Below are 14573 nucleotides of genomic sequence, written 5' to 3' on the forward strand. Positions count from 1 at the left end.
ATTTTAAACTTTCATTTACCTGGAAGGATGCTAATCGTACTGCATTCGTGAACTTCATAAAAACGCAGCAGTTCCGTCGTCACCAGTTCCTGAATCAACACATGTATATGATACCCTCCAAAGTAAGTTTTCATGGATATAGCTGGTCCAACAACAAGTAGATAAAAATTGGTCAAACCTACTTTGTAACACAGTCTCAATTGGAGCGAATAGGGAATGAGAATTATTTATGGCAATTGTGTAACTGTCTTGTAACTCAGCGCAAGTTGCACCTGTCATGTGTAGACTGTCAGTATGTTCAAAGTTCTCATTCTTTACAATTTTTCTCAAATAATGTAAGACCAAACCATTAAAGAGCTCGATGAAAAAAAAGACAGATATGTCCATTGTTATCATTTTGATATATTTGAGATTTAAGGTGCTGAAAAACAAAGAAAATAAATACACATGTAATAATTTTGATATTTTCAAAAATATGTCGTTATGTAACGAATGCAGTATATCATCGAAAAGATTGTATTTTTTATATTACGTTGATGACGACTTTACTTCAAAACAATTGATAATGGTGTCTTTTTTTTTCAAACTCTTCTTAATATTTTAGCTTCATATTCACTCACTCTCACGCGCGCTCAAGTACAGAAAAACGCAACAACGTGCATACGCACCCGCACGCACATACATATACACACGTACACAACATCATATCCTTTACGGTTGGATAGCAATTCGTCAATATTCTCACAATGGGTGATTTCAAATTCTGTGATAGTGCTTGCGCTGGTGTTATCTAAAAAAAAAATACCTAAAATCGAACGTCCACACTGACCGTCAAGATTACGTGAGCGACACCGATCATAAAAAATGTCTCGCAACATTAACGATTATTGGTGTAAAATCCTTCTTCACAACACCACAAAGTTGCGCAAGAATTGCACGACAAAAAAAATGATTGCGCAAATTGGTTCAAGTAAAACACGAAAAGATGAAGTGATGAATATTTCGTAGTAGACAAGTAATATGAAGGAACAGTTTATGTGTCGCAAATATCTTACTATATCCACAATACATCGACCTTAATTTTGCTACCAGGCGTAGATTTAAGTTTGTTTGTTTGTTTGTTTTTTCTAGAATGTCCGCGGATGCCTATTGCATTAGCAAAGCTAAGACCAACACCAAAATTAAAACGACAAACTTGATAATCTCTTGGGACTGGTGCTAGCCACTTTATTGCAAAAAAAAAACACACCCCAAAACACGTAAATTGCCCCAAAGAATTATTGTAAGGCTCTACTTAGCAGACGACATTCCGCACAGGACCCGACAGTAGACACTGGAAGTACGTCAAAATTTTGAGGTCAAGCTGCTAACACCAACTGATTTCACTTTTGAAATAAGCGCTGGTGTTAGTGTTGAGAAGGCCTTAACACCAGCACTAGCATCGAACTTGAAATCACCCAATGTGCCAATGAAGTGTTCTACAAGTGCGTTTGGAAGGGGGATTTATCATAGAACTATAAGAGGTAGCATATCCATGTCTAATTAGCACATTTAAATTGCATCCTCTGTAACGATTAAATTGTTAATGGAAGCTAACCTGCCATATTGCATACATTCGAAAAACCTTTATTTCACCAAATAATATGACCCGCCAACACGTGACCCTTATAAAATCGCAAAAAAAAGATAAAGTCAATAAAAAGTGCAAGAAATTAAAATGCTTGCCTGATGATAAGAAATCTGATTCTTGTAGATAAAAAAAAAGAAAAGTTACTGTCATAACATGGTAAAGCTTAAACTCTACAGATTTTAACAAGCTTTATTCCCGGAAATCGATGTTCATTGACTTTAATAGATTAATCATTTATCATCTAAATTGATATACAAATATCATTTAATGATTTATCAGGTTTTCTTGATGTAAATCTTGATTCAAACCAGGGACTGCTTTTCACCGTGCTCGTAGCATTCCTTCGTCTAACGTACAACTGGATGACATGGCGAATAGATGATACCATGTCAAATCCTCCTAGTATTTCAAATATTTTTGTTGAATCACAAATCTCGTTTTAAAGTCGAGAAATAGGTCGATTTATCTCAACCTGTATCCCTTCATCCACTCCATTTTTTTTCTTTCTTTCTTTTTATTTGGAAGTACATGTATGTAAAATTGATTTTCCCTGCATTGTGGCGTAAATATATCCTGGATGTTCTTGCAGATCTGCTGTAAAATCAAGCCCGTCTCTCATCGAAGACAAGGTCATCTGACTCGATTATTCACAAGGCCATTATTTTGATCAATCACGGTCTCAGATTAGCCAACTCAGACAACAACAACAACAACAACTCCGTCAGTACGAGCTGAAAAAAAGAAAGAAAGCATAATTATATTAAAGTTTGGATGAAACAAACTGTCTTTTGGTAGCCACAGATATATGATTGTCATATTTCAACATTCATCTCTAATAATGCCGCCTTGCATATCAAGTGTACTGGGCTCTCTCGCGTTTCTCACAGGCCACGTTCAAGTCCCACACATTCATTAATCATAGTCAACGCATGGAAATTATTGTAGGCCTACTGACGAAACACAGGAAACAAAAGAAAAGAAAACTAGTGATTTTTTATTAAGCTAACGTGCAATTCCCATTATCACTAGCGAAGATAATTTGTGCAGATAGTACAAAATATTGCATCGTAATGAAGTCGGAATACACGTTGCTATGGCAATTCTTCATATCTGATCACCACGAAATACATTTTGGATACCATGGCATCAGACAACACAAGTAGAAAAAGAAACAAATCCTCCTCCTGCGTGCCATATCGTACTTAAGTCAGCTAACAGGCAAATACAATACATAGCTGGGAGAACAGGGTACTTTCGGGTCACTAGTGTTGACGATGAATAAACCAAAGGCCAGTCGCCAAGCGGAAGAATTATTTACATGTCAAAAAAAAAAACAATCTACGAAAGCAAAAAAAGATACCATCACAACACATCCAAAAACAACCTTTCCCACATTTTGAAAAGCACCAAGTGTTCATGAACGTGCATGTAGAATGATTACTGTCACGATGATTAGTCATTATTTGCTGTATGAACAAAAGAAAAAAATAAGAACAACACATCGGGGGAGGAAGGGAAACGTGTCGTCATTATCTCGTCCGTAACCCCCACTCCTCGGACACGAGGGGGTACTGTCAAACCCTCGTTGTGTTCCTGTCCTTAATACTCGACCGCTTCCGCTTGAGGTGCCGTGAGCCTATATGGTTCATCATGTGGTTAGCGCTGAATCGCCGCTTCTTGCTCTCCTTTCGCGGCGGTCCACCAAGGATAGGCACATCCGGGTCTTCGTCAATAAATAGAATGGGTTCATTTTTCTCCCACTCGGGCGGGTAGAGATAGGCCGCGATGTTGGCGGGCATGGAGGTGGACTTGGGCTGCCCGCGCGTGTTGCGGTTCTCGTTCGACGGATCGATCAGCATCCCGTCGTCGAACACGGGCGACGAGTCCGTGTTGGAGTCCTTCGAGTCGAGCAGGTCGCGCGAGGCGGCCTGCATGATGTCCGAGCAGCCCGATTTCACGGACTGCATGCTGTCCGGCCGGTTCAGCGGCCTTTTCACCACATCCTCCATCTTGTGGAACACCTGTGTGCCGGGAGTCTTATCGCCGCCATCTTGAATCTTTTGCTCCATCTCGTTCATTTTCTTGTCCATGCCCGTGAGCGCCTCGAACATCTCGTACTTGAAACCGGAGATGTCCTGTTTGAGCCTGTTCACCCACTGCTCCTGGTTGTTCTCATCCTCGTCTCTCTTCGCGTCGAAGATGTAGCGCTTCACGAGCTTACCCATAATTTCCTGCCAGATGAGGAGGAAGAAAAAAAAAGTGTAGGGGTGAAAGGTCAAAATGCCAGCAAGGCGGTCGAGCTATACGGTCTACAAGCAATACACTATCTAAGCAAACAAGGCCCACGAGCTCGACATTACATCGCATATTGATAAATGTCGAGCTAGTGGGCCTATTTTACATCGTGTCTAGCTCGTAGGCTGTATGACTCGTGGGTGTATGAATCATGGACTTTTTTCCATGTCTACCTAGTGGACCGTATAACTCGTGGTTGTCGAGCTTGTGGAATGATCCTGGAACCCCGCCCCCACTCGTCAAAACGACAACGTCACATTTATCGTACACGACACTTTCAGCATGATATATATTTTGAAACGTGGACATTCAACGTCCACATCAGTGAAAATGGCGATTTTTCAAGGCACATCCCATGTGTAAACATAACAATTTCAATAAACTACAACTTCATCTAATTAAATGAGCTATACTGCTACCAACCAATTATAGCGGTAATTATAATAGAAATTACAAGTGTGGTATAGTGAACACCACTGCTATATCCATATTCATCGTGAACATAATTGAAAAGGCAGTCATCAATGTACTTACTCATAGCACTAACTAAGCTCAATCAATGCTGGTTGTATTAGCAAGATTTGTTTCTTTTTTTAAGATTCCTCAATTCAAATGGGTTCCATTCCGGGGGATGGGGGCATGGTGACCAATTTTGTTCAAATTACGAACACATTACCCTAGGGATGCTACTTGTCAGGTTTGGTAAAAACCTACCGCGGTGTTTGCAAGAAGAAGCTGAAAACCGCAATTTGCAGTCATCAATTGATTTACTCACAGCACTAATTAAATTGTAATCTGTGACGCATATGTTGTTCTTTGAACAATTGCTATCTGTTTGTATCTCTTGTATGTAACGCTGGTGGAAGGCGCATTTCCACATTCGCATTGTGGACAATAAAACAATCAATTCAATTCAATTCAATTCAATTCAATTCAATTCAATTCAATTCAATTCTATGTCAGGGAGGGGGGGGGGGTAGGGAAAGATTCCTTAATTTGGGGCATGGTGTCCATCGTAACCAACTGACATTCTTATCACCCTTGGTGAAAATCCAACATGGGGTTATGCACTGTGGACGACGGGCGACGGGCGACGGACGGCGTAAGACGGACGGCGGACGACAGTCGAGGTACGACGCACGACGGAAACCCGACGATGAATGATCGCAATGGCTCACTAACTTGAGCATTTTACTCAGAAAGATGTGTCAATGTGAGGGATCACGACGTCAATTTGTGACTATCAAGCGTGAAATCTTTAACACCATAATAATTATAGTAATCTTCGTCTTAATAACAGCACTTTGCACGATAACAAAGATTTAATGATGTTGGAAAACTGACAGTTATAGAAACATGGATGGCATCAAGCAGGTATTCGTACTATACAGTCCTTCGTTAAAATCAAGCAAACAAGCAAAACTTCGTAGCATAATTATAAGTAATTTGGTCGGGAAGATGATTGCCTGTAATACATTATGTATCATCTCTCAATTCGCTAATTCACATCATACGTAAAGAAAGTACATGTACACAACAATGTAGAGAAAGACATGATTTGTTTGTTTGTTTGTTGTTGTTGTTGTTGTTGTTGTTGTTGTTTTGATTCCCTTTTCTTTTTGCGTGACATCCTCAAGCCAACCCTCATTTCTCGTCTCGATCCCTGTTAAACGCCGTTGTAGTCAGGAACTTGTAGTAACTCTGTGAAATAATACTAGTAACACACAAAGTTGTTCCCTGTCGAGCAATGAAAACATTTACCTCACCGGATGCACATTTTAATTTTAGTAGTCCTATGTCACTAATGACAAGCTGCATTTAAGTGGTTTTGTTCATTTTTTGTCTTTTTCATGAAAGCGATCAAACGCCGTTGCCTATTGGCTACTACGAAAAAAATCAACCAGAATATCTCGCAAGTACCGTGCATATGATATAATATATCATAATATACCGACACGTTTAGTTCATCAGAATCTGTCTAGCCCATTTTTGTCATTTATCATCAGAAGTTGTCCCCAGACCGACTTAGCTTAGGGGTATACCCTCGTGGAGTTTATAATCTTCGGTGGAATTGCTCTTATTCTCCTACATCACCGATTAAGTTGTTAGGTTAACCTTATTCATTGTGTCAATTTTCCTTCACTGGTCTCACCAGGCGCGTGTCAATGTGTGACCCATGCACGTTAAATGGCCCGGATGTACTGTGTCACTCCACACTGCCAAGCTGCATTCTGAAATAGGACTTACCCGGTATTGTTGCTCCTTTTCTTCCATATATTGCTTATTCCTCTCCTACAAAATGACACGTGAAAAGGAATATAAAAATGATTAGTGTATATAAAAAGGACGTCAGACAAAAGAAGGTCATTGCTTTAATGCTGCATCACCGTATAATCATACAGATTCAGTACAGAGTGTGAGGAACAACCCGGGTTTTAAATGATTTTAATACCTTTTGCTTTATACAGACATGACGGAAACGGGGTGTAATGTGTAATATATATATCTAAATTCCCCTATTTAGGACTCAGCATGTTAAAGAGTTTGGTGCTCCCTCTACATAGAAAAGAAATTGGCTGGTCGTTGTTTTGCATATGACTGCGACCGAGGTGCATTCATATATGGCTGTAATCCACCCATCCCTTTTAGAGAAAAAGAAATTATATTTGCAGGTCGGTCGGTAATGCACTCTCATGTGCAGCTGCCTGTCAGCATTAAAGATTTATATGATTTTATGGTAATACTCTACACATTTCCGTTTGTGTGGACATTACAGAGAGAAATGAGAGTTTTCTTCATGGTAAATAGAAACTGCGTCATCATCATCATAATCGTCATCATCATTAACATCATTACTGAAAGAGGATTGAGCTGTCGTTGGACGTATAGCATAGCTTCGGAGAATGTTCATGAAAAAGAGAGAAACTGTGTTGTTGTTATATACATCTGTACTGGCCTTTGTTAATCAATGCATTCATTGTCAGGGTATCCTCTATACAGTTTCTAGAGTTTAGTCACAATACAGTAAGTTGGAGTAGCATGCAAAAAGAATTTGGTTTTGCGAACGTCTGTGCGGTAATTACCTTCATTTTTTGTCTGTGCTTTTCACCCCCAAGTTGGCCCCGGAGCCACCTGAACAAGTAAAGAACCGACTTTGGGGTGGGGATGATATTGAAGGGCGTGGGTAAGGAACCACGCCCTTCAAAGTAGCTCATCCAGAGTTTCGATCTCGAGAATTTCCATTGGATGTCTGCATCTTCCTGCATGCAAAGGTTATAACAAGGGTGAAAAGTTGCGCATTATAGTATAGCAATTTACCATAATTATACAGTATTACATAATTACAAGTAAAGACCAGTATCAAAGGGATTACATGTCTTGAAAGGACTGGAATATTCACTTCAATGTTCTGACAATAGATTTATCAATAAACAATTGTGCATACGCTAAAGATGAGAGACGGATTACTTTATGGCTAAGACTCCCCCATTCCCAATCGGAGGACCCGAGTTCGAATCCCGCCCAGTGCTTACGTCCTTCGACAAGATGTTTTTACCCACCACCCAGGTGTATGAATGGGCACATTGCCTTGCAACGCTAGCATGGCTGGGCTAATACATGGCTCGACACTAACTTCTCTGTTTGGTGGCCCGATGGGGCCACCAAAATCCTAAATTTCAAATTTTTGGTGGCCCGAGAGAAAAATTTGGTGTCCCGAAAAAAAAAAACAATAAAAAACATTAAAAGTCTTTTTTTTTTGATGAGTCAAATATTTAAGATCTATGATAGTAAGAATTAGAAGTTGGACATATCTACTCATGAATAAACTTCAACAAACTTGCAACACTCACTCTCAGGCATTCATTCAGTCCTTTTCATCCATCCTTTGAACAAATTTAACTGCTAATTTCTGGCGCAAAAAGTTACAAATTTATTGACATACTTTTCAAAAAAATTTGGTGGCCCGAGGCGGGCCACCAAATTTGCCCTTTTTTGAAATTTGGTGGCCCAACTTTCATTTTTGGTGGCCCCGGGCCACCGGGCCACCGTTAGTGTCGAGCCCTGGCTAATAATAATGGCAGTGATCTCTGGTACAGCAGTGGCAACACTGAAGAGGCTAGCCTGGATAAAGAAGACCTTGTTATTATTATTCATATTATTTTTACTATTATTGTCATTATCATTATTATTATTGTATTATTGTTATTATTATTATTGTTATTTTCATTAATATTAATATTATTATTATTATTATTATTATTATTATTATCATTATTATTATTTTAGAACTTTAAAATACTCACTTTCATGACGTTATTGGAAGTGATTGACAAATTGCTCAGTAGTCTATACATAGACGTAATAAGCACCGATTATTCAGGTTTTATTATTAAAGTTATAGGTTAATAAATTTCTTGACCGCGATGAAGATTTAAGAACGAATTGGGTAAACTGGAAGCCGAACACGTGTAAGACGCGGGAAACGGGACTGGCGTCGGTGCATACCTCTATTCTCGTATACGTGTTGCTCATCATGGCAATCAGTACATTTAGTAGCACAACGATGGCGATGACATGGTAGGCGGCATACAGCAGCAAGCCAACTGTCTCCGTAAACCAGTGATCAACGCCCCGAATGTCCACTATGTTCATCTCAGGTAGGCCAAAGAGAGCCCAGAAAAGAGTGCTGAGTGTGTACTGTACCCTGTGTCCATGGATACAAGGACCAAACGACAGAAAACATGGAGGGGGAGGGGGGTACATTGAAAGAGGGAGAGAACAAGAAACAGAGTTTTTAAAGATTGCTGTACATTTGTAAGAGAAATCAGGGAAATCATAGAATGTTAAAAGAAAAACCCTCGTAGGATTCTTATGATTGGTCACGATGAAGAAATTAAGCAAATAATTGCAACATCGAAAAAGCGCGGATTACTCTGGTCATGCTGCTACCTCCATGACCAAATGACACGGATATAATTAACATAATTATCTATTAGACTTTACAACAGGGAACATGCGGGTCTATTCACATTGCTGGTTTTAATGTCGGAACGGGACCAGAGTAATCCGCACTTCTTATTTTAAAAAGGGGTGAAAGGGGTGCTTGGAATCATAGATTGTATATTTCATGATTACACCATCATTGTCGGCAAGTGTTTCCCGAAGCAATGGAACGATTAATGTCTCAGTGTTCTAAACCATTTCCTTTTTATAATATCAATGAGAATTTTTAACGCTAATTGGTATAAAAATAACATCGTTTCGGTATTTCCACTTCGTGCAATTTTTATTGTTAAATTAAGTCGTGAGGAGAGGGCGAAATTCATCTTTTTCTTTGACTTACGTCTCAAAAGGCTGCTTACAGTGTTCTTCCATCGGATTGTTGACATCGCAGATGGTACGAGTAATGTAAGAGTAGTAGCCATAGAGTTGGTTCATACCAAGGGAAAAGGCGATCCACACGAAACAGAATATCAAAAGAAATTTACAGATATCGAACATCATGTTGCCGAGCGAAATCTGCATGGGCCCCACGTGTCGGTTCATGACAGTGTAGCAGATAGGTCGAAGAAAACTGAGGACCTTCGCGATGGCGAATAGGCCCTCGGAAATTAGCATTGGGTCATAGGCATCCCAGATAACGCGACCGTATTTCTCAATACCCGACTGCGTGCCGCCACCAGCGATCAACCCTGAGCCGCCCCGCCGTCGACTCCCGCCGCCGCCCACGGACTGAGTACCGCTGCTGGCCGCTTCGAGGTTGTTAATCTTCTCGGTCATGTTGTCTAGTCGCTCTCTGACTTTCCGCAGCTCTTCCTGGAGCGCGTCAGCGATCTCAGTCTGTTCCTCGTCAATGTCGATCAGGTGGTCCGATAGCTTCTCGATCTCCACCTTGACCTGGTCCAAATCAGACAATGTTATAGTCTTGGCAGGGTCCGTCACCGTGATCGGTGTCTGGCCCGACGTCGTGTACTCCATGTCGTCCGTTGTCGCCATTAACATGTCAGTCGTCGGATACATTGTCGTAGCTGTCTCGGTAATGTTTGAACCTATTTGACCATGCTGTAGCAAAGAGAAAAAAGAGGATTATATCAGTTCTATATTCGCTCAAAGACTGAAAAATACTTCAGTTCCTAAATAATTAAGGCCACCGCACACTACACGATCAGACTGGTCTTAAAGTCTTAAGCCAAGCTGGGTCTTAAGACCAGTCGTACGACCGGACACCGCACACTATACGACCGAACCTTATGAGTAGGCTTAGCCTTAGGACTGCGTGCGCTTGCATGTTACTGCATTGTGAATGGCTGAAAGCCTACGACCGGTCGTAGAAATTCAACATGTCAAATCTCTATGACTGACGCTAAGACCCAGTCGTACGACTAGAAAATGGCAAGACTGTGACGTTACACTTCTAGTCTTAAGGTCTTAAGACCGGTGAATCGGGGCAAAATCGTGTAGTGTGCGGCGGGCTTATTTGCGTGTCATTATGGCCAAGATCATTTCAACGTATACGAATTCAAACAAAGAGGGTGGAGAAGAACGTGTTGTATACTGAGACCATAATGGAACCAAACGAAATGCGTATTGTATGTTGATATTCAAGCGAAACACGAGAAAGTAAAGACAGCAACTTCATAATTATTGTCTCAAATTCACACTGAAGGCTGAAATCGAATCCAAGGTTGAATTTTAGTCTGAGTGCTGCACATTGTTTTACAGTCTGCCTAATATTTTAAGATAGTTTTACCCTATTTCGTGTATGCTGAATCTGAATCTGGAGGAAACAACTTTTGCATCCTTGAGGGTTTTATGATATTCAAAATGGCCGCCAAATCGACCTCACCAAAACGAAAGTCCTATAATTTCATTATGAATTAAATTACTCTGCAATCGTACTCTGCAATCGCCTACTTGCACTTATATCATAATATACAAAAACATTGTTTCTATCTTATCGTTATATCCAACCAAATCGCTTAGTCCAGATGGGTGCCGGGTAACAACATGGCCGGATTATAGAAGTCCGACTGTATATACTAGGTGTTTCAAAAAACATTCCCCACTTTTGATTCTTAATAATTCATAAACTATATATCAAATAATACTGTCATTGATATGGGTGATAGCTGAATACTGTACAATTTGGTTGAAGGTGGTTTAAATATGAAAACATAAATCAGTTTCATGAAATCCATGATTAATTTCACAGTTAGGTTTCAGATTTTGCTCTATTTTCAACCCTCTGTACAAAATTTCACTTTGCACAGGGGTCAATGGGTGTGTATGGGAGTGTGTGGTTAACACCCTGACAATGGTCCTGAACAATTGCCAGGGTTTGAATGCTTCATTATTTATTCATGAGAAATTCCACTGTCACAACTAGTCTTTATTCAGCCTCTGGCAGTATCTGTGTAAAGTCAAACACCTGCTGATACTGTCTTTGAGTCGCGACAGTGCTCTCCCTACTTCTGAAAAACGAAATTACAATGAATACCGTCTGTTCTATCGTAAACATGGTGACAGGAAGCAAAGAAAATCAATTAGAGTATATATACACTTGTGTATATGGAGCCTTAAACAAATCTACTATGAAACAAATCGCCCCAATGATAAATGCTGCTGAACTCTTTACCAAAAGTGATCTCTTTTTATCGAAAAAGCAAAAATTTGTCAGACTATTTAATTAGTAGACAGTTGTATAAAAATGGGGAACTTTAAATCATCTATGCTTAATTATATCCTAAATTTAGTGATATGTGAAGCAAAATTTGAAAATGATTGCCAGCTGGAATGAAATGTGGTGTTTGCAAGCACATGGAAACATGTGCTTACTTTTTCCATGTGCATGCATTTTACCCTTTACCGTGCCTGAATTCAGACTAGCAGTGCCCAGGGCAATCCACATGAATTATTGATTAAGCATTCATGTGCCAGGGAGTGCGAGACTGATGCCTAGTCAACAGGTGGTTAGGGCATGTCCATTGTTCAGGGCCATTGTCAGCACCCACTCACATACACATCATTGGTTCCTGTGCGAAGTTCAATTTTTGTACAGAGGGTTAAAATTTGATCAAAATGTGAAACCTTGCTTCAAAATCAATCTTAGATTTAATGAAACTGATTTATGCTTTCACATTCAAATTACCACCAACAAAATTGTACACTATTCAGCTATTACTCATATCAATGACAGTTTTATCGGATGAACAGTTCCAGAATTATTAATGATCAAAAGTGGAAAATGTTTTTTGAAACACCTAGTATTTTTTTTCGTGAATTCCGGTCCTATGGGGTTTACTCACTTCAACAAAGATGACTATTCTTAGAGCGATGGCGGCCCAGTATAAGGAGAGGGTGAGAAAGTCCAGGACGTTCCAGCGATCCTTGAGATATCTTGACCCATAATACCAGAGTTCCTTCACCTCCACCCAAGTAAGACCTGCCAAGTGACAGAAATAGCAGACCATTGTTAACTTGAACACAATCTGCTATCAAATCAAACAAACAAACAAACAAACAAATAAACAAACGAACAAAAACAACTTCCCTTCTTCTTTGCCCCCCCCCCCCCCCCCCCCTTCCCCATCTCGCACAATTTGCCAAAGAAACTGGTGTTTCAAGGACGCCGGAAAAACAAATTTCAATTAAATGAATCAATGCAATTATACATAATCACAACAAAATATCACACACTATAATGTAATATATTGCGTATATACTATGATTTTACATGAAATTTTTAAAAGACATCATAATATAATCCGCGCTTAACTTTTCCGTCCAGCTATAAGCCCGGTACTCTCATATTTGTTTTAAAGATGGCACAAGTCCAGCGCAGCGCAAAATCAGCCTCACTCCAGTTCGTTCAGCATCCCTCCCTACGACATCTAGTGGCATAGACGGGCAGAATCACCCTACTGGAAAGAACACAGTGTCCCGCAGTGTGTTCACAGTGTGTTCACATAGTCGACTATGTAAAAACGCTCGAATTGAACAGTGTGAAGATGATTTCACACTGTGGTGTGGTTTTCACAGAATGTTCACATAGTAATGATTTTTGTTTCACACTGTGAACTGATGACTCACATTGTGTTCACACTATTAAAACGCTCGAATTTATCAGTGTGAAGAGATTTCACACTGTGTTCACACTATGTGTTCACACTATGCGTTCACACTATGCGTTCACACAGTGTTTTTTACACTGTGGGACACTGTGCTCTTTCCAGCAGGGTACAATCACTGATAGCGAAGGAAAGGAAAAAAAATAGGGAAAAAAGGAAAAATTATGATGATGGCTTACCTACGACCCAGAGCACTATGAGCCATTCCGTATTCCGTGGCGGATTGCTGCGCTGGTCGGTGTCGGCATTGACGGTGTACTCAGGCGTAAAGGAGGACTGCATACCGAGGAGGAGTAGGAAGATGAGCATGGAGCTGATGTGGCAGACGAACTGGATGTGCGGTACCCGCATGAGCCGGCCGAGGCTCCCCCACGGGTAGAGGATGTAGAGAAGGCAGAGAATTGGGAAGCAGCACGCGACGAGAATGGTAGACAATGTCGACGAGAGCCAGTTCGTCATGTACCAGTTGGGCAAGCCCTCGTACCAGAGATGAGTAAGGCGTTGCTGACAGTGTGGGTGGGCCACGAACTGCGCGAAGTAAGACAGCGAACGATAATCAGCTCTCTTTCAATATGAATGATTTCCATTAATGATCATAATCATATTTATTAGTTTTATCACTAATATTAATGATGATAACGACAATGAATATACGTTACAGTGACTGACATTAATATTTTTTTCACATGAATACATAGGTCTCCTATATCAGGAAATGTCATCGTTGTTTAATAGCCCAGGGCCCTGTTTTATGAAGAATTATAATTGATTGTATAGTTGATTTCTATGGTAAGTCTATGGCAGCCTGTGCGGTAAGGAAATTTATAATCGATTATATCTTTTGATAAAACGGGGTCCAGCATTGCCAAGTGCCCTCATAAATATACACCTGTTTCAAGAGAGGCATACAGTAACTTGAAACAGCTTGTCCAATGAGAAAGCTGCATCAAGAATAACTTGATCCTATCACCTGTCAAAACGAATGAGGCGCTGCAACATTTTTTTTCTCCCACCATCAATTTCTTCTAATCCTGGCGATGGATTCAATTCCGTATTCAAATCACATCAGATCGTTATTTTTGAATGTTTCCAGCATCCAGATCTAATCATTGTTGTCGTAAATGCAACCTATACAAAATCAGGTTTCCCTATCAATTAACAGTGTATCTGAGTACTTTCGAGAAAACTTTCCAAGGATAATGACACTTTTGTTTTGTCTCCCCCCCCCCCTTTTTTTTTTTTGTCGTGCCAATAAGTTGAATGTGAACAACTCTTACACACAAGCATACGAGCAGGTAATATCATGTGGCACGCTGAGGGCTAATGATGGTTTGAACCAAGAAAACACATCTCTTTCCCTTGTCCGTTGTCTGTCTATCTGTCTGTCTCCCCCACTATCGCCCCTCCCCGCCCCCCCCCCCCCTTGTTGGAAAGAACAAAGTGTTTCACAGTGTGTCCACAATGTGTTCACATAGTCGACTATGTGAAAGCGTTCGAATCTACCAGTGTGAAGATAATTT

The 14573-nt window shown here is 40.3% G+C and overlaps 1 protein-coding gene across 1 annotated transcript in view; it reads right to left on the bottom strand.

The window, feature by feature from the left end:
* Nucleotides 1-3204: 3204 nt before the first annotated feature.
* The window catches only part of LOC139743048 (short transient receptor potential channel 4-like), a 123333-nt gene continuing 111964 nt past the window's right edge, over nucleotides 3205-14573 (bottom strand). Inside the window, exons 4-10 of the mRNA XM_071653560.1 lie at nucleotides 13233-13581; nucleotides 12232-12368; nucleotides 9270-9988; nucleotides 8432-8630; nucleotides 7009-7185; nucleotides 6173-6217; nucleotides 3205-3861 (exon numbers count right to left, since the gene is read on the bottom strand). Of these exons, the coding sequence (XP_071509661.1) occupies nucleotides 3205-3861; nucleotides 6173-6217; nucleotides 7009-7185; nucleotides 8432-8630; nucleotides 9270-9988; nucleotides 12232-12368; nucleotides 13233-13581 (2283 nt within the window). The remainder of the gene's footprint in view (nucleotides 3862-6172; nucleotides 6218-7008; nucleotides 7186-8431; nucleotides 8631-9269; nucleotides 9989-12231; nucleotides 12369-13232; nucleotides 13582-14573) is intronic.

The sequence above is a fragment of the Diadema antillarum genome, unplaced genomic scaffold (assembly GCF_040938485.1).
Source record: "Diadema antillarum isolate AM-2024a unplaced genomic scaffold, OU_Dant_1.0 scf00000033, whole genome shotgun sequence".
Classification (NCBI taxonomy): domain Eukaryota; kingdom Metazoa; phylum Echinodermata; class Echinoidea; order Diadematoida; family Diadematidae; genus Diadema; species Diadema antillarum.